We start from the raw sequence: 19,647 nt of genomic DNA, 5'->3' as shown, positions 1-19,647 counted from the left end.
AAGAGAGACTTTTTCTTGTGGAAAAAAACCCTCCTTCCCAACCAGCTCCCACCCCCTGCCGCTTCGCACCTGAGAGTGAGCTCGCAGCTGACACTCTGGCTGCGTTTTTCTCGAGAGCGGAGTCATGCAATCATCTTGATAGCGTTTGCATGTTCAATTTATCCCAGCATTCGGGATTATTGCACCACACAATCAGTGCGGTTTTGGAAATTGTCCAATTTATCAAACGCAGACACAAGAAGTAGGGGAAGAGTTGTTGCAAGAATGCTTATGGAATGCACTGTAATTAGGGGAAGCAGCAGCAAGCAGCAACAACAAATTACTGCTTTTTAAAATCAAAACAACATTGATTTCCAAGCAAAATTATAATATGCCTAATTAATACTAAACTCAAGCGAAAAAATGTGAAGGATAAATGCTGAAAGATTACAGCTTCCTGTTAACATTTTATTAAGGAGACTCTTTCAGGACGGAAAATAGTTATGTTGTCAAAAAGTTAAAAAAAAGAAGAACTTTTCAAAAGATCGGGGTGATCACAAGGTAATGAAAAAAACCTTTCTCTATTGGTATGACAGATTCAGAGCATTAGAAAGGAACAGTACACTCTGCCAGAGGATCTAATTGCTGTGTACTCGTACCTCAGATAAAAGGTGTTTACCTGCGCTGGAGGAAGCCACATGCATGTACCGCCCTCATAAATCTTGGCTGCTTTAAAAATAATAGCATCATATCATGTTGACAGGGGGGAAAAAAACATCTTGTAAACAGGAAATGAGCGCGAGTCACAAATATTTTTGGCACACTTGATATTCTGCATAATGCATTCAAACACTCGGAAATAAATTATTTTTTATCAAAAGCTAAGAAAAACAAACATCAGGGAATCTGCGCCATTCATGTTTAAGATTGCAGCCTTCAAATCTGAAGCTAATCACGGGGCTCAGTCTGTGAATGTTGCTCTGGTGTGGTTTGTATGTGGCTGGGAAACTGATGAGTCACTAGGGCAACATCCTGGCAGCAAGTATCTGAGGATGAGCGTCACATGAGTAGAAAATGAGCCTCCATTCTGTTTGTGCGGAGGAGGCGAGGCCGGAGCAAAGTAATGACCATCTTGACTAAAGAGAGGACCTGACACTTCATTCAGAGGTTATATCAGCAATGGCACATAAGAGAATCAGACAAGATGTGAACTTTGCTCTTTGTGGAAAACGGAAATATTATACCACTTCAGCTCACAAGATTGGCAATGCCAAAAGCAATAGTAATAGCACAGTATGTGACCATTTGCAAGGCTGTTACCACGTCTACATGACTTTCAAGCTATCCATTCTCACACTGCACGTACAGTATGCAGTTTAAAATGAAACTCGTGGCAGATTTACCACCCGTGATCTCAGGAGGAGGGAGACAAAAGCAGGCCTTTCATTTCTAGGCAGAAAATTACGATGATTTTGTAGGCTGAAATTACCGTGGTCACTGAGGTCATTGACTAACATTAGCTTCATTAATTGAAAAGTTTGATATGGAAAGCTGGAAAGTTGGACTGTTATTTATCTTCTAAGACAATCCTAGAGCCAAAGTAGACAGTTTAATCCTGTCTTTACACCGATTTCTGCTTGGGTTCTTAGTCTTTGAATGGTTAAAAGAGACCCCACCCTATAAATTCTTCAGAGTATCACTAAAACTACAGCCCACCACACCACCTCATCATGTGGAGAAATCCAAATCTTGACAGGCCTAACCCCTCTTCGTTACCTTTGCTAATCATTACATTTAGAGAATCTGTTTTATTTATTTCCTCAGCCTCAAAAAGTGATCCGATTATTGTATTGTGTCCTGCTTGAGTAGAAATGTAACAGTACACGTGTTGTGTTGGCCCTGTCGGTGCTTCTCTGTAATTTATGTCTGTTAACACGAGTATGCTGCCTGTATGTGGAGCACAAAAACAGGCTTAACACTAATGGCCAGCATTAACAACACAATTAACACACTTTCCATCGGTCCCATTAGCCATGTCAGTTCAGCTCTGCCACTTTTCATGTAGCAAAACCTCTCACATTAATGATCATGTGATCATTTGGATGTTAATGGCTGTCATTGCTCAGCTGCATCTGCCCAACTGATATGTATGTTCTCTCTCTCTCTCTCTCTCTCTCTCTCTGTCTATATCTCAATTTATCTGCCCACCTACCTTTTTTCTGTCTTTGCTCTTCTTCTCTTCTGTCTCACTCTGTCTCTTTCTGGCTGCTCCAGGGGCTATGGCTAACCATCTTATACCTAATGCACTCCTACGTCCTCATGGCACTAACAATCCCTATAATACATTGCTTGGGGAATCGGCAGTCTATAACAACCCTCTGGGCATGTACAACACACAAGGTGTGTTAGCTTCTTTTCATTCTTTAACATTGTGGCTGGGGCAGTGTTTTTTAATGTCTGGTCCTGGAGAAACTGTGAGGCTGCATGTTTGTTCCTACCCAGGAACAGTGAGTAACTTTAGGATTGGAGAGTTAAAAGTCATGAACTTGCACTAAGCTGAGATGCCAGTTCTCCCCCTCGAGGGTTTTTACAGGGCTTTGATTAAAAAAAACACTGCTCTAGATGTTCTGTGTTAGCATTGAACAAACTGTAGCTTTATCACAAAAACCCTGCAGGTTTGTTTTGCTGTGGGGTTTTTCATTGGAGGTGTATCTTGGCTTCTGGTCGGGGCATGCAATTCGGTTACATAAGTCCCACTCATGGCTGTTTGGCCGACATAAATGTTACAAAAACGATTGAGAGTGGTTGCCCTTAGCCAGCCCGATACATTCCCAGTCATTATTTTAAATGTGCTCTAATGTTGTCAGTGAAGCTTGTGTGCTGTTTCTTCTGTGTCTCTATTTTTAGTTTTAGCAGTTCTTCCATTTTTTATGCCGCTGTTTGTATGTTAAACATTGTTGTGCGCGATATTACAATTAAAAATGCAAAAAAAGAACAAACATGAGGATGGTAATAATTTGATGCTCTTTGTGTTTTTAATATATTTACAAATAGAATTCCCTATTTTGAGGCATAAATAGTTTTGTTTAATTGCAATAACAATAATAATGATCATTCATAAACTCAAGATATGGCTCTATCTACACATTATTTTGTATTTCTTTTTATTATATTGGTCTACACAACTACAAATATTATCTGAGTATTAGCAACCATCTCTAATCAGCCACCAAAAAATTCACTTTCCTCTGGGATCAGTCCGACTATCGGGACGCTATTTTTCCCCGTGCACAGTTTTATTCCAACTCCCGGCAGTCAATATGAGGTTTACTGTAACTTTGCGAGTCTGTAAAACTGAGAAACTCGTGTAAAAAGCGAGCTTTGATCAGCTGATAATTTATGTATGCAATACAAGTGCTGCATCGGAGCTCGTGACAGAGGGCTATAACTCACTTACATTGCCATAGATGTAAAAGAAATATCTGAAAGGATGAAAATGCTAATGCATCAAAAGATTTACTGGTGCATTTGATGCACAAGTACCAGTGCCATGTTTAAGCACGAAGATCTAGCACAAAGTCTTTTCTTCTACATTTGTTAGTAGATATCTTGTGGTTTCCTCTGTGCAAAAAAAATGCATGGTGACAGACAACAATTGCATCCCAGAAACATTTTCTTGATGCGTCATCAGCATACTGTATGTGCACATTTCTCTTCTACCTGTCACTGTTATGCTTATTGTGTTTTCTTTTTCTTCTTTCCTTTCCCTCATGCTGTCCCTAAAAGAGCCCTACAGAGAGACAAGTATGGGAGTCAAACTAAACATTGCTTATCAAATGTAATTGACTTTGGCTTTACTTTCTTTTCACTCAGTGCTGACAAAGGGGTAATGAAAAAAAGAAGTCATTCCCTTTGGAAGTAATAGCATTCTTTTATGACAAAGGCCCTCGCCATTTTAAATCGAGCTGCTGCTAAAATCAGTTTAAATCACATTCTGAATTCCTCTGCTTACTGTAGTGTGCACTACTCGATGTAGACTTCAGGCATCTGCTGCTCCTTACAGGCAAATATCCACCGGCCCCTTTGCTACGACACTCGAAGAAACCAATCCAATTACAGTCAACATCCAGACTCACCTCAACATTTCATAAGGCACATCAATATGAATTGATCTGTATTCTTTCCAGCGAATATTGAACATCCATGCCTTTGTACATGCACTTATTTTTTTTCACCGTTCGCTTTGATCAAGCTAATACACTTCTTGAAGGTCTCAGAAAATGCGTCATGTCAAATTTTCAAAAGGTCAGACCGCGTGGATGGCCTTGTCTGGGCTAGTTTGAATTATCGTCAAACATTTGCTTTGATGTTATGATGGCATGGGCTCGGCCTGACTGATAAAATATGAAATCTACATGTTCACGCAGCAGAGAGAACAGAAAGGCTCCCTCCTTCAGTGTGGGCTGATTCTGAGATATTTTAACTAATTCATGCTTCGTGAGACGTCTGCTTGTGTTCTTACGGACAAAGCAGACATCACTAAATTATTTTTTTACATACAATACAATGCTCATATGGGACAATATGGCTGGGGTCCAAATTTACAGCTGGTGCTATAGCTTGTGTTCACTCTATGTGTGAAATGCATGGCTGTGATTTTTGTCTTTGCTTGAATGTAGTGCTTAAGCTTGGTGTCTTTGTGCTGTGCTTGAGCTTTGTGTTGTGGTGTGTCACACATATATCAGTGTTTTCCTCACCGCCATAGAATAATCTATAAGATGTAATGAAAAGTGAAATTGGGTCTTAGAAAATATTCTTTTAAAACAAGGTAAGTGTGTATAATGTTCATAATTGCATTAAACAGGATTTTAATGTAAATATTGTGCTTTATGTCTTACCTAATACAAATACTGAGGGTCTTCATCTCCACAAATTGCGCTTTAAAGAATTCTAGGCAACATTACATTCTGAGAGTGCTTGAGGGTCAGGACAAATTTCAGAATAAAAGCGCTGCAGTATTGTAGTAATTTGTGTTTGTAAAAATGGCTGACATTTAGCTGTGGCAATTACATCCCATCAGATTTCACCCTACTCATTCGCCCACTCTACCCCCCAACCCAACCCATGTTTGTCATTCCAGAGGGAATCCTGAACAATGCCCGGGATACAAGTGTCATGGATACTCTACCACTGAATGGTAACCATGGCAACAGCTACAGCATCGCCAGCGCTGACTACATGAGTGACTGCGTCCAGATCATTGACCGGGGCTACAACCACAAGGAGACCACCCTGGAAAAGAAGATCCTGAAAGAGCTCACCTCCAATTATATCCCCTCTTACCTCAACAATTCCCACGAGCGCTCCACCGAGCAGAACCGGAACCTAATGAATAAGCTGGTCAATAATGTGAGCAACGGCGGCAAGGACAGCGGCTATGGGATGGGCTTGGGGGTGGGGATGGGCATGAATGTCGCGCTGAGCCTGGATGACCATTCCACCTTTGGTCCGCACCACGACGAAGGCCTGGGTCTGGAGTTAATCCGAGAGGAGTCTAACGCCCCTCTGTTGCCTCAAAGACCGCCGCCGACGCTGCAGGCAGTGGACAACCTTCAAAATCACCTCCACCAGTCAGTGCCGCCACCCCTCCCACTGCCCCACCATCCCTTCTCGTCCGCCACCACTTCCTCCTCGTCCCGGAGGAGGATCCCCCAGGAGAACAGCGAAAGCTTCTTCCCCTTACTTACTAACGAGCACACCGAGGACGAGAGCTCGTCACCCAGCCACAGCCACCAGAGAGACTCCCTTTATACCAGCATGCCCATGCTGTCCGGCCTGCCCGACGTGTCTGCAGAATCTGCCGACGGCTCCAAGGACGGCGGCGACGCCAAGAGCCCAGAGGCCAGCTTGGACGACGTTTACTACAAGAGCATGCCCAACTTGGGCTCACGTAACCACCTCCATCAGCTGCACTCCTACTACCAACTAGGGCGGGGCAGCAGTGATGGCTTTATCGTGCCCCCAAACAAAGAGGATCTATCTCCAGAAGAGGCCCACCAGGAGCCCTCGCACCTGGTCACCAGCCTATAGGCCCAACACCCCCCCTTTACTCCTCCAGTGTCCCCCTATTACTGTAGTCCTCTTCTCTTCCCCGTGTTCCCTCGTTCCATCAGTCGTTGGCAGTGGTAGCCTTTCTTTTTATTGTGTCCCGAAGACTGACGCGGAGCAATTAACTGTTCTCTCGCTGTTGCTGAACACAAACAGGATGATAATTACTACATATGGGGGGCTAATATGCGACTATATCTGGTTAGACATTGCAGGAATCTGTTGATGTTGTGTGTCCCCCCCCCCCCACCCTCCCCCACCTCCCAAACCCTGTGTGGTTTGGCGTGTTTTGTCTCAGTGTGAAAAGAGACAATTACCCACACAGGATTTCTAGGTCTCGGAGACATAGTCTGACAGTCGAAAGGAACTGCGTAGCCCCACACTATACAAGTCTAAACTATAGACTTCACCAGAGTAAATGGGAAATTTAAAAGAAGGACTATTTTATTATACTTCTGTATCTATATTGACTTTTTGAAAGATTTTCTTCCTCTTTGGTGAGTTGCAGCACATTTTGTTTGCTGAAGTGTCCCTTCAATGAAAAAAAAGACAAAAAAAAACAAAAAACAACAACACATTTTGAACAATTACCATGAAGGAATTATTGATCGTATGCTTTCAAGCATAGCTGTTCTTTTTTTCTTTCATTTTACTGTAATAACAGTTGTTAAAAGAGGGAGAAAAAAACTAATAAGAGAATTATGAGATATTTCTATGTAATTGTACAGATAACTAGCATTGCACATAATAGTATGCTTTTTTTGTTCCGAGCAAACCCTTTGTCTCTGTAAATGTAGTGGTTAGGAGCAATTCTGTTCTGTTGTGCTGGCCTTTATGGGTTTCTGGTACCAGTCTGTTTTTTGTTTTCCTCTTTAATCACTTTCCGAGAAATTACCATCTCAACAGAAACAAAATAACACAAAAAAGTATCACAACAAAACACTTATCGTACAGGCATTTTTGTGCAACATAATCATCTTTGTTTTCAGGTCTTTTTTTCTGTTTCAGTTTGATTTCTTTTCCCTTTTAAAAAAAAATAAATAAAAATGTGTAGATGGCTGAGCTCTGATTCACAGATCGTCGAGGAGACGGAAGAAGTCCAAGTTAATCAGGAGATGTCCCTCAGAAAGGTTCATAGTGCATTCTGCCTCTTTATTGGCATTCAGAAAACGCCTGTGCTTCTCAGAAAAAGAACAAATTGAACATTGATGAGCACTAGGCGCTTGTATGCAAAAGAAAAGATGGTTGTTTTACTTATTAAAGAAAGAGCTTTTGGCGTGAGAAAAACTGGAAGTGTTTTTCTTTTCTTCCTCGAGGAGAAAATATATTTATTTATTTGTTTAAATAAACGGTAATAAAAATGGAGGATGGAAGTAAGTTTAGTGGCACAGATAAGTTTTTATTATTGGCTATGATTATGGCTTCTTATTTATTCCTTTTTGTAATGGTTTCCAAGTTGAATGACCTCATAACTAATATTTGTTGTAACAGTGAAACTTGTTTGCCAACAAATAAATTACTGATTAAGATTCACCACTTAGCTATGACAAAAGTTCTGGTGTTTTGTCTGGGTCTTGGAACACTTTTTGGATTTTTGGATAACAGCGAAGGACCTCCAAATGATGGAACGATCAATTTTTTTTTTTTAAATTATGAGTTAATATCCCTCATTAGCCCTCTGTCCATTTTAGTGCCAAATAAATTTTGGCCCAGCAACAGTGGATGTGCTCTGTATGCTCTGGTCTGCTTTACAATAGAAGCAGTGATTTCATAAGCTGTAATAAATATTTCAATATCATTGCTGGTGTAACCAATGAATTCTTTACAGATACTGAATGTTTTACATGGGTTTGATAAAGCTAAGCAGGAGACATGAACGTCACCTGGACCATTCATCTTGGCAGAAGACATGAGAAAAGGTAAGTAAGTTCAATCACAGTGTTGTACAGTATAAGTGCTGATGGTTGTGATCAACATATTCTCCAGGAACCGGGAAATACATTATGTAAATTGTTTGACTTTAAAGCTACTCACATCAATATGTTTATATTAATAATAGATTAAATGACATTCAAGTTTCGCTTTCATCAAAATTATCACCTGACTGTGCAGTTCACCTCAGCACTACAGAGCATTTTAGCACCTTTTGGCTTTATGTTTCACTGCTGTCATTCTGATAAATTGTTTGCAACCTTTCCTGGCACCAGTTGACATGCTGACAAAGTTAGCAGCTAGCTCGTCGACATAATCAAGCATTTAGCAGCTGGAGAGTCCGATATTTGTCTTTTTTTTTTTCTTGAGGTGTTGGTGGAGACCAAAAACGGAGCTAAAAGGAACGTGGATAATTGACCAGAAACGGGACTCCGAATGAGTGCCAATGTTAGAAAACAAACATGGAAATGAACGAGAATATAGTGCACGCTGGCACCAAAGCTCACTTCTTCGTGTTCCCTTTAAGTGTCGCTATGTTAATTCAAGTTGTCGTAGCCCAAAAGATTTTGGCTTGCGAGCTTAATTGCTGCTTGAAAATCAGAGCGGTGAATCAAATGATTCCAAAAGCTGAGTTAAGCGATTATTGACCACAATGGACAGAAAAACATATACATTTTTTAAAGGTAGCGTGTTAGCAAACCTTCTGACATATACCTCCAGCAGAGAGGAACATCCCACTGGAGCTGTTCCTACCCCGACTTATGAATTTGACTCTCCTAGTCAACCAACTGTTTGCCTGTCCTCATCAGTCAGTGTTTCTTGTTGCTCAGGCAGTGCACACGGCTTGTTTGAGCCTGTTTGTGGGCAGGTTTTTACTCTATTTTGTTTTATCAAGGGGACACTATTCAAAAAATAGATTTCAGTATTTGACATTTCATCTTGAAAATTAAATGAACAAAGTAAATGATTACCAGGTTACTTTTCTAATCCAATATTTCAACCACACACAGATAAGGAACTAGATTGACAACTTGAATGCTGTACACTTTCCCGGCAGCTCCATAACTTCATTTGATTACTGTGTGATGTTGAGTCACAGGCTTTTTGTACTTCTCTCTCACCATGTTCGCCTTTTTATTTTTCACTACATCCTTCATGTAAAGTATTGTAGGAAGAAAAAGGAAGAATTGAGCCCATTTTCACAGAGCTGGTCCTGTGATTGATGGCTGAGTCATTGTGAAAAATTGCCATAGATGCTCGGCTTCTCTTATTACAGTCTGGATCTTGCGTCAGAAGACGGAGGAGGGGGAGTCTGAGCTCTGGGGGCTTTCTCGGGGCCCCATATGCTTAAGCGTGGATCCTCACTTAGAGATATGACTTGGGTGGACAGAAAGAGCTCTGGCCGTCACCACTGCATCACTTTGACTGGCATTTGCAGACCCGGGCGAGTTCATGAAATGTGCTGAAGATGTGACTCTGGTCCCTATCCACTTTATTAATGAGTTGTTACGCAAGCTTATAAGCCAGCCCGGGCGCCTGACGCTGCCCAGGAACATGCTTGCGTGGCACAAAATGCCATGGCGAATAAGCAGTACTGCAGCTCACTTCCCTAATGCCGTTCAGATGTTTACTGGCACATAAAAGCATACAGATTGCAGTCAGTGTATGATGTTTTGAAGTCAACGTGGATCCTTTATTCACGCTGTTTACCCAAGTGAGAATATTTTCTGACTAGCACAGTGTGTATTGATTTTCCTGGCCAGGCCATCAGACTTTAGACTGAAAACCTTAATTGCTAAAGGTTTTCTGCTTACCTTTCCAACCACAAAGTAAGTGTTGACATGTGCTCAATGCTCTGAAAGTAGAGCACTTTGAAGATACTAAAGGTCGATACACAGCATTTGTGCTATTTTCTGTCACACTTGTGAGATGTTGTGTTGGTGATTTGATAATATTGCAGGAGCACACGACCACCTTAAATAGGAGATGTGACAAATATACATTTATTAACACTTATTAAACCTTTTAACAGACAATTGAGCAGATGCTTTTGACAGGAAGAACGACACACCTCAAGCCCCGGAGGAAGCTCACACTGGCAAGCTGTTTCGTGCGCCAATCCATGTGACTGGAGATATCCTTGGTGCTGACAGTTAAGGGCAATGTCAGTTTCCCTTGCATCCCTCCTTTAACACTTCAATTGTCTCCTAATATACGACTGATGTCTATCATTTTATATTTGATATAAGCAGATATTTAACTCATCCAATGTGCTTTTCTTTGTGAAATCAATCGTGGAAGCACAATTACAAATGAACATTTGTGGGACCTTAATGTGTAAGGATGTTTGTTGAAATTAAATAAAAAATATCAGTGTACATAAATAAGAGTGTCATCATGACGTCTGTGTATTGTGTTGCAAAGATATCTGCTGATGTTAGCATGCTAACCGGCTAGCCCCGGCCCATCCTGCTCCAAAGCTCCTGTGCTAGCTGTGTCAACACCAAGACCGCCCAGCTAACTAAGCTAACTAGCTAATGGCAGCTACAGATAGCAGCAGTTGGTGGTGACTCTGGTAAAATGTTGCCCCCCTCGTTGTTTTAAGTATGAATTGGACAGGTGACCCATTCTTACATATTGCACCTTTAATTTGGTTGTATTATCTCGCTGCACTGTGGACTGACGTAACCAAGAACATGTTATCTTCTGCAAGTCTTCCTGCCTGGTATGATGACTGTACATCCATGCAGGAGAGAACAGAGTAGAGACACTGCAAATGTGCTGATAAGGACCAGCATCCATTTATAAAGTGACTGATTGAGGAGATGGTATCGGAAGAACCGTTGTCTGCCATTCCTGTCCGAAATATGCGTGTTCGTGTATGCCTTGTGCGTATATTCGAGTAAATTAGACAAAGTTGCCGGGCGGAGAAACGCCTGCCCCCACGCCATGTGAACAACAGTGTACGAGCAGCTCAGATGTGATACATAAAATGGCACATTTCATATCTCCTCCCCGCCCCCCGGTGAAAAATCAATGGCTGAATGCCTGGCAGAATTCCAAATGAATGAAATGAAAGGTGAATCAATGTCATCTACAGCTTTGTGTATTGGGACAACTTGACAGCCTTAACACATAACAGAAAATACCTCTAAGATAACATTGATTTAAGATAGAAGGTTGGGTTTGTCAATGTTTGCCACTTTGGGGCCCAAAGTGCTCAAGACTTTTGGACTTGGGATATTAAAGCTTGGCCAGGACTGCTACTTAAGATTTCCCTGAACTCTGTGAAAGTTATGGTCATTTTTAGTATTATAGTGCATGTCAATAAAACAAAAATCATTATAAGGTGATGTCGGTGTTAGGTTGTTGCTGTTAGTCTTGAAGTTTCGAGTGTTAAACCCTTTAATAAATAACAATTCAAGATTATGCGCACCTTTTTTAATTATTAATGTTTTATGTCAAGTACAGAGAAAATAAATAATACATTTTTTCAGGGCTGGATTGGTGTTTGCAGACTGAGAGAGATCTAATCAGCCACAATAACTGGCTACACCTGTGTGGCTGTGCACGTCTTCAGGACTGATACAGACACACTAATTTACACACATAAATATTTATTCTTCACATTAACTGAAAAACTGAGCATTAGCTGGCTTAATGTGTATTAATGTTGCCTGCCACTGTACCTACACAGGGCCAGCAGTAGCTCTGTGTGCTTGGAGAAGATTTTTTGGTGTTACAATCTGGGCTGTTGGCTTAAAATGTGGCAAGTGGAGTTTTCTCATTTCGACTTTTCTGCTTCTGTTAGTTATCTCTAAAAGTGGCAAGTAGACCGAGTTTTACTAAGAACAGAGTGATGAATGATGTAAATGTTATTTTTGTTAACTGGACGTGGGAATGAAGGATGGAAGAGCGTAGTGTGTCCAGAAATGATGGAAGTGCGCAACACAATGCTATGTCCCAAGCTAGCTGGAAAGGGGTCGGCTAGCTAGCTAACATTTAGGGAAAAGTGGACTGCAACTGCGTAACACAATGAAGGACTACAAGCCACTCGAAAAAACAACCCTGGAAAAGACGCACAAAGGTGAGATATATTGGTTATTAAACGTTGGGAATTAACTGAAATGTTGAGTTAATGCTAGCCATTTGTTACTTAAGCTAACTTAAAGGGCTTCAAGGTTGAAAACAGTGGCTGAATTTGGTCAAATGTATGTTGAGTAAACATCTCCAACAACTGCAATGAAAGGCAGGATAAAGCCAGTTACTCTGCTATAAACCCAAATACAAGGAGTAGCCCTCTAAAATGAGGAAGCCTATATCATTAGGCTAACAAGCTAACTACACTTGTTATTCAGCTAATATCATTTGAGGTAAGTGAGGCTAACTTCATAGTTTTTCATGCGTCAGGTTTCCTCTTTGCCTGTAAATGCCCTAATTTAAAAATAAGGTCTTGTTTTAGCTTAACTTATAGTTGTATTGTATAAATGTCACTTTATTTAGATATGACAGCACATTCAAAAGATGTTGCATTCAATATTAAAGCTTCACGATATGGTTACAAGAAATCAGTTTGCGATGGTTTTTGCAATTTGGATATTGCAGTCGGCCGTATTGCAATTTAGATTATATTACAGTAATTTCGCAGCCCTATTTAATGTGGTAAGTTTGCTTACTTATTCAAAATGTATTTTTTTTATTTTTTCAAGTTCAATTTTCCAGTAGGGAGGGAAGATTAAATTAGATCCTGCGGTATTCTCATTAACTCCATGAATATTGCTGCTGAGTTTGGTTGAAACATTTAAGTTTTGGCAGCTGTTTATCAGCAATTTGGCGTTGAGTTTTAAAAAAACAACGTGAGATAGCTGACAGGGGTCTAAAAGGACCAAATCATCTGTGGCCAAATTGATGCATCTGTCAAAACAACTGTAAAAGGAATTTTTTATGCCACCAAAGGAAACAAAGAAAAAGAGAGACTGCTGTGAAGAGAAACGAAACAAGCAGCAAAGCGGCGCTCATTTGAAATCATTTGTGCCGCAGAGGCAGTTATTTTCAAAAAATAATTGTTTTTTAATTGGTAAATTTGGTCTCTCATATGTCAGAAAATCGTGAGAAATTGCCCATCAGAATTTGCCACGTTGCCGTCATTTTCTACATTTGATAAGCTGGAATGAAGTGAATTTAGTCATTGATTTGGTCACATAAAAGTCTGTTTCATGAAGAGTCATTTGGTTATTTTTGTTCTCTCCTTTTATACTTTTGCTTTTCCATAAATCACATGAATATCAGCCTTGCAAATTCTTGTACATGGCCCTTATGCATTGCCCTGTATCTCAAACTCATTCCCAGTTGCCCTTGTCACTTTTGGTCACTCATAAATACACTTCATCGCGTCCCATCATGGCCTTGTTTTATGACGGAAGGGATAAGCAGTAAAACCCCTCGTACCCCTTTAATGCCTGACAGTATCACAACACTTACTCACCCGGGAGACACAAGCAGGCCCCTCACGCCACGGGCAAACAGGTTACGTGACATTCACAGAAGCCCTCTGTGAGTTAATTTGGAGGATAATTTTCAGTGCACAGGCCACGAGAGAAGGAGCGTGCTAGTCAGGAAAGCGGTAATGGCTGTCCAGGGAATTTCTGTGTGTTACTGTGGGTCACAGGATGGAGTTTGTTATACAGTACATAACCAGGCTGACTGCTGCAGCGTGATGTACTTCACCTGTTACTTCGTTCTTGGTACGGTCTCAGCGGTCTGAAAGCTCTGAGGTCAATTCAGCCGCAGGCTTGTTTACAGTCAGTCTGGGCATGAGTTGAGATGTTGCAGCATGTTAACCTTGAAAAACTGGACTGGATCACAGTGGTTTTCCATAATGTATTGTGATTGGATAACACATCTTCTGAGTTGTGATCAAACACTACAGTGTTTGTTTTTCTTTTTTTTTTTTTTGCCTTTTAGGGCCTCTGGGATAAATATGATTTTCCTTTATGTCTCAGACCTAACGTACTTGACGTTCTGCAATAACATAAATACTGTTTGTATGTACTTTACTTATCAGTTAAAAGCTAATATTGGAGATTTTCACTAAATGCTAAAGTACTTGTTTTGGATGGAAATTAAATGAATAACTTGCTTTCAATGTGCCCTCTTACTTTTGAATTTAGACTGTTGGTTGAATAAAATAATAATTTAATAGGCGTTTTGTGACATATTATAAATGAAATGATTTAGCAATATGATCGGTGTCTGAACGTTGGCCTTCCCATGAATCAAAAACGAACTTGCCCATTTGTCTTCAATTTTAAGGAAATCATCGGCAGATTTATTGGAAAAATAAAACGGCACTTTATTTTTTGGCCCATGTGTCCCACAGTTTGTATTGCACTCTCAAAGTGTATCAGTAGTAGACGAGGCTTGTTGCAGCGGCGCACAAAGGTCATTTTTAGAGGGTCAGTGATACAAATTTTGTTGTAGCAAGGTTGCGACAGCCATAATGACACTGTAATTATGCTCTCACACACCTCTCGATGAATGATAAAAAATGCGGCGATAGAGGTAAAATAGTTCTGTCCCGGAGCCAGATGGCTTGCTGTGATGATATCTGGCTTGCAGTCAAGGTGGACAGCAGACGAGCCAGTATTCTGACAAGCCAATAGATTCCATACTCACTGTTGCCCCCATCCATCCCACCTTCTATGGCCAATCAACAGAGATAATCTTTTGAATTAAGAGAAAAAAATCCAGGGTGAACACTTTGATGAGATAAGTACCCTTTGTCAGAGGCAGGCAATGGTATTTTAATTAAATATATGAACACATGGTCCTGCCCCAGATGCTCAAGTCTAAACAAAGATAGCATCATCTAATCAAAGCCAGGCCCAGAGTGTTTCAAGGGCAGAATTATTTTCTATTAGGGCCCCTCTCCTTGGGGATTGAGCCAATTTTCTTTATTATGATAGAATCAGCATATTGTAGATTGACTCTGGCGATAGTGTCACGGCAGGGTAGGTGCGCTGCTCCCAGATGCACCGCCAGCATCTTAAAATCTTTCAAAACATACAGGCTGTGTCTGTTTCTTCACATGTCCACAATGGCACATCTCTTCCTCTTGGGCTGAAGTGTACAGTTTCTTGATGTTAGTTCACAAGAACACAGTGTGTGGCTCTAATGAGCTCACTGATCCATTAATCTCTTGACCTTGCTTGATTATAATCAGTGTTCTTTCAAAATATGCTATGGAGACCCAAGATAAGGTTTTTCTCTTGTGTTTCAACCTGCTCAATGCAGGCATGGAAGCATTTAGAGCTCTACTGTATATGCAGCCCCCACTAAGATAATAAAAATATATTCATCTTGATTGGACGCTGCTGCGATCCAGCAATTTAATGAGATCTCCTAAAGGGATACTCTTACTAATGTGTTCACATCTGCTTTCATCACAGGGGCTGATATGGCTGGATGCTAATACCAACACCAAGTTATATCATGGATGCTAGCACGCAGGGGCACACAGTTAGATATAAATGATGTGGCCGTAAAGTGCCATGTTTTCTAATTGGGTGGCTGAGCGGCCTGGTTGAGCCTGGAGAAGAAGAGATGCCGTCTGGGAGCTCCAGGCTCAAGTTGCATAAAATCTCCTGAAGCAGTCACCTTGAATTTCCTGCTCTCAAACCACCTGACATTTGAATCTATGTAGGATTATTAGTTTTTGTCATGAAATGTATCGCATCCTCAGAATTGCATCAAACTCAAATTCCTTTTTATTTCGTTGAACAAAAACAGCCTCACTTTCCAGTGCTTTGACATGAGCAGGCACTGAGTCTAAGTCTTACAACTAGTTGCTGCGCATTAGGAGACTGTGTATGAGAGTCTGAGGATTTGTGCAATGATTAAGTAGCTTGATTTCAGGCTTTGAACTAAGCATTCAAATCACTAATTGGCTCTGCTTGTACTTTCTTAATTGGCTTAAATTCAATCAATTGCTCTCTGAAACAGCATGGTGAGTCAAAGGTTGGATGTAGGTGTGAATTTATTTGTACAATGATGAGGACTTAAAGAAAGTGAGAACATAGATGCAACAGTGGTATGTCATTTTGTCTTAATTAGCAACCACTTCTAATGGAGAATATGTCTGATAAAACATTGCAAACGGCCGAGGCAAAGGTGAAGAATAAGGAGAAACTGTGTTAAAGAGGTGAAAACAAGAATATAGTATGCAATGGAATCATGCTCTGTATCAACATCTAATTAACAAATGTTACTGTAGCACAAGCCTGCCATCCTCTGTCATTTCTCATTTGTTTGACAGGCTCGTGTGCACATAGACTTTCCCTTCACAGTACTTTGTTTGTCTTCGGAAAATGGGTTGGGAAGGTGCAACAGCCTCTGTTCTGCAAAAAAACATGTATTAGTTTCTGATTTGGACTTAAAAGAGTTGCACTGGCATTTTCTAGCTAACATCACGATGATGTCAGGGTCAGTAATGCATATTTAGCTCTGCCTTTGAAGCCATGTAGCTTCTAATGTAAGCCAACAGAGCTGAACTGATCTCTGGCAGATTCAGGTATAAATATTCCAGTGCAGTTAGAGGTTGTTTTATTTTTTCCAGCCCCCTTTGTCTCACATGTACCATTATTTCCTGCTTCCTATGTATTTTCAGAGCTGCTGCTTTATGCTGTTAGCTTGGCACTGACACAATAGTTTTAGCCTGAAAGATTCAAGCCTACAAGGCATTGTAGCAGCTGAATCCATTGGAAGAATTACATCGGAATTAGCTTTAGCTGGACTGTTAGTTTTTAGAGAGCTGTGCGCATGGTGGTGCTATTAATTTTCATGCTGCTGTGTTATCATTTCATGCACTATAAAGGGCCTACAGTGGCTAAGCGATCGGGGATTGCTGTTTTTGGATACAACCAAGAGTTCAGTGGTTAATCCTAAATTGTGGCACACTGGGACAATATAGGAACAAAACTTTGTTAGAGGGAAAGTTGTTGCACATATGCTGTAGTATGCCCCATGCGATTTATGTAGACATTGTGCAACTTGCTTAATTTACTCTTACCCTTCCATCTGTTATATTTTTGGCAGGCCTGCACCACCCACCAGTCCCCATGATTGCCACATCCTGGGTATGTATCAACCGGTTTAAATTCACATATCCATTATATTACTGCTGCTGACCATTTCCCATGACGTAACCACAGTGGCTTGAATAATTGAGCGTGTTTCTCTTACCCGCAGGGCAGCCATTGATTTTCATTCATATCTGTAGCCCATGAAGTGTAACTCACAGCGGTGAACACTGTGCCTGTTGTTATTGTTTTTAAAATTGTGTTATTGTTTAGATGTGATGCAGTGCTGCTTTTTCTCAAACCAATCTGCCCTGAACAGCTCATCTCCAATTTTGATGAAAACAAAGTGTCCACTGTGATCGATCGAGCTCAAGCGCCATGTCAGGTAAATTGAGTTTTATTCAATTATCGGGAACCGATCATTGCCAGTGATGCAGCTGATACTGTAAAATAGGTCAGAAATAATTTAAATTAATAATTAATGGATGAAATGGTTATTTAGTCTAGAATAAGAAACAGTAACCTGATGAAACGGGACCAATTTTCTCACAACTCACAGAAACAAACAAATACTTGTGCCGTTGCTACTCGTCACAGATCTAAAGGATATATATCAAGCCGTGAGTCATATCCATCCATCCTCTTTGAAAATAACTGCATTTATATACGCTCAGTGGCAAAAGAGAATGGGAGTAAGTCCGATAAAGACATTTTTCACAAGACAAAGGGCAGCAAACAATCAGTTTATCTAAAATCTGCGGGACTTTGCTTTTGTATCAAAATGTCATGGGGCCAGGAGTCAATAACTCACATTTAATGACTGGGAGAGAAGTTGTGGTTTCCTTTAATGAAGCCAGAAAACAGTTTATCTGGCTAGACTGACCTTAGGCAATTACTTTAAGCGCATTCCTCAATCAATAAAACACTAGTTCTGTTTTTGTGTGTGTGTGTGTGTGTATGCGCATGGGTGAGATGTATAGCTATGTGTTTTCCAGCTTCTTTGGTTGGTGCAACTCAACAGATGTACTGTGTTAGATGTGTTGCTGTTGTGCAGTACTCAACCTCCATGTTTTGCATCTAAATACTGTGGAATATTTCATTTGATAAGGTTGATCTGTAGCTGTCGGCGCATACAGCCTGACTTCTTAGTGGATAAGAAGAGGTCCAATAGCACTGACAGCATTTAGACATGAGGCTCCTGGCCTTTCGTTATTTAATATGTTTTCTGTAAGTGTTCTCTGTATCTGTCAGTAGCAGATGTCAAAACTAAATGCCCACTAGCTGTTTTAAGAGAATACAGATAAAAGTGACCCCCCCCCCCGCAAATAAGCTTTGTTCTGCTTAGGGTTTGCAGTGGCACAAGGGTAAAATAAGAAATCACATTGCAGATGAATATCTGCACAATGACCCTTTTTCTTCTGTATGTCTGGATGACCTTGTAAGATCAAAATTCCAGATATAGTATAGAGAGGATGCTCCAAATTAAAGCTTTGTACAGGAAATTGAACTGTCAGACAGATGGAGAGGGAGGAAAAGCCAGTTTGTAATATAGCTGATTTTTATGCAGAGGGTCTGCTTGCGCAAATGTCAGACTTAATGGCAGTTATTCTGCATGAAATACTGTACTTGAAAGGAGGGCTGTACTTTTTTGTACCTGGCGTGCTGTTATCAAGGTGAGAGGCCCAGTTGGGTACTGTTTATATTTAAGATATTTACATAACAAAGATAAGTCAAGAGTGCGCTAAGCTGAATGCTGATTTGGATAATAAATGATTGAGAATACGTGGTGGAAATGCACTGCGCAGCAGCAGAGGTAGAGACACCAACAGGATTCTTGCAATTATGGTTGGCATTTATTTAACAAAGTCTACTAATATGTTCTCTGATGTTCTACACCTTCATGTTCTAGGTTGTGTGTGTGTGTGTGTGTGTGTGTGTGTGTGTGTGTGTGTGTGTGTGTGTGTAAATACAATGATGTACACTTTGCTTAAAGACGTTCATCTGACGTTAAACTTGTTTCACTCTTGCGAAATGCACGTAACTGCTTGAAATCTATTTTCTTCTGTTTTATTTGCAGAACTGCAGCGATTTTGTTCTGCACGCTGGCAAAACACGGATGACCAATACTGTATTCGCAGTATCTAAGGCTACAGTACTTCTTAACTGTCTTAGAAGAAATTCATAAAAATAATTTGTACGTCACTTCTCATGTTAGGACTCCTGACTTTTTGGTCTTGTGCTGTAATTTTTATTTTAGCACTAAAATCAGGTCTTTTGTCTCTGAGGAAGACCTGCTCACAATTAGTCAAATGCTGCAGGTACTGTACTTACTGTGTCAGTGTTGTGAAAAAGTACAACAATATTTAAGTAAGTCTAACAATTTTTTGACTGTGGGCAAGTTCATGATTTAATGAATTAAATCAGCTCATCTACAAATTAAAACCAAATTGAATTTAATTGACTTTGACATTTTGATCGAGTACATTTTTTAAATCAAATTTGATTTAATTGATCTGGTGTGTATTAATTTGTCATTTGATTTAACTACACT

General features: G+C 40.4%; 2 protein-coding genes across 2 annotated transcripts in view; both read left to right on the top strand.

Annotated features, from left to right (window-relative positions):
• Window positions 1-7,805, top strand: part of LOC141003409 (adhesion G protein-coupled receptor L3-like) — a 207,784-nt gene extending 199,979 nt beyond the window's left edge. The window contains exon 22 of the mRNA XM_073474740.1: window positions 5,120-7,805. Coding sequence (XP_073330841.1) covers window positions 5,120-6,069 — 950 coding nt within the window. The 3' untranslated portion in view covers window positions 6,070-7,805. The remainder of the gene's footprint in view (window positions 1-5,119) is intronic.
• A 3,835-nt stretch (window positions 7,806-11,640) lies between these two features.
• The window catches only part of LOC141003260 (phospholipid-transporting ATPase ABCA1-like), a 183,300-nt gene continuing 175,293 nt past the window's right edge, over window positions 11,641-19,647 (top strand). The window contains 3 exon segments of the mRNA XM_073474568.1: window positions 11,641-12,106; window positions 17,113-17,153; window positions 17,416-17,481. The gene's annotated coding sequence lies outside the window, so the exon portion shown is untranslated.

This window comes from Pagrus major, chromosome 10 (genome assembly GCF_040436345.1).
Source record: "Pagrus major chromosome 10, Pma_NU_1.0".
Taxonomy (NCBI): Eukaryota; Metazoa; Chordata; class Actinopteri; order Spariformes; family Sparidae; genus Pagrus; species Pagrus major.
Note: the sequence above shows the minus strand (reverse complement) of the source record. Positions and strands in the feature narration are given on the sequence as shown.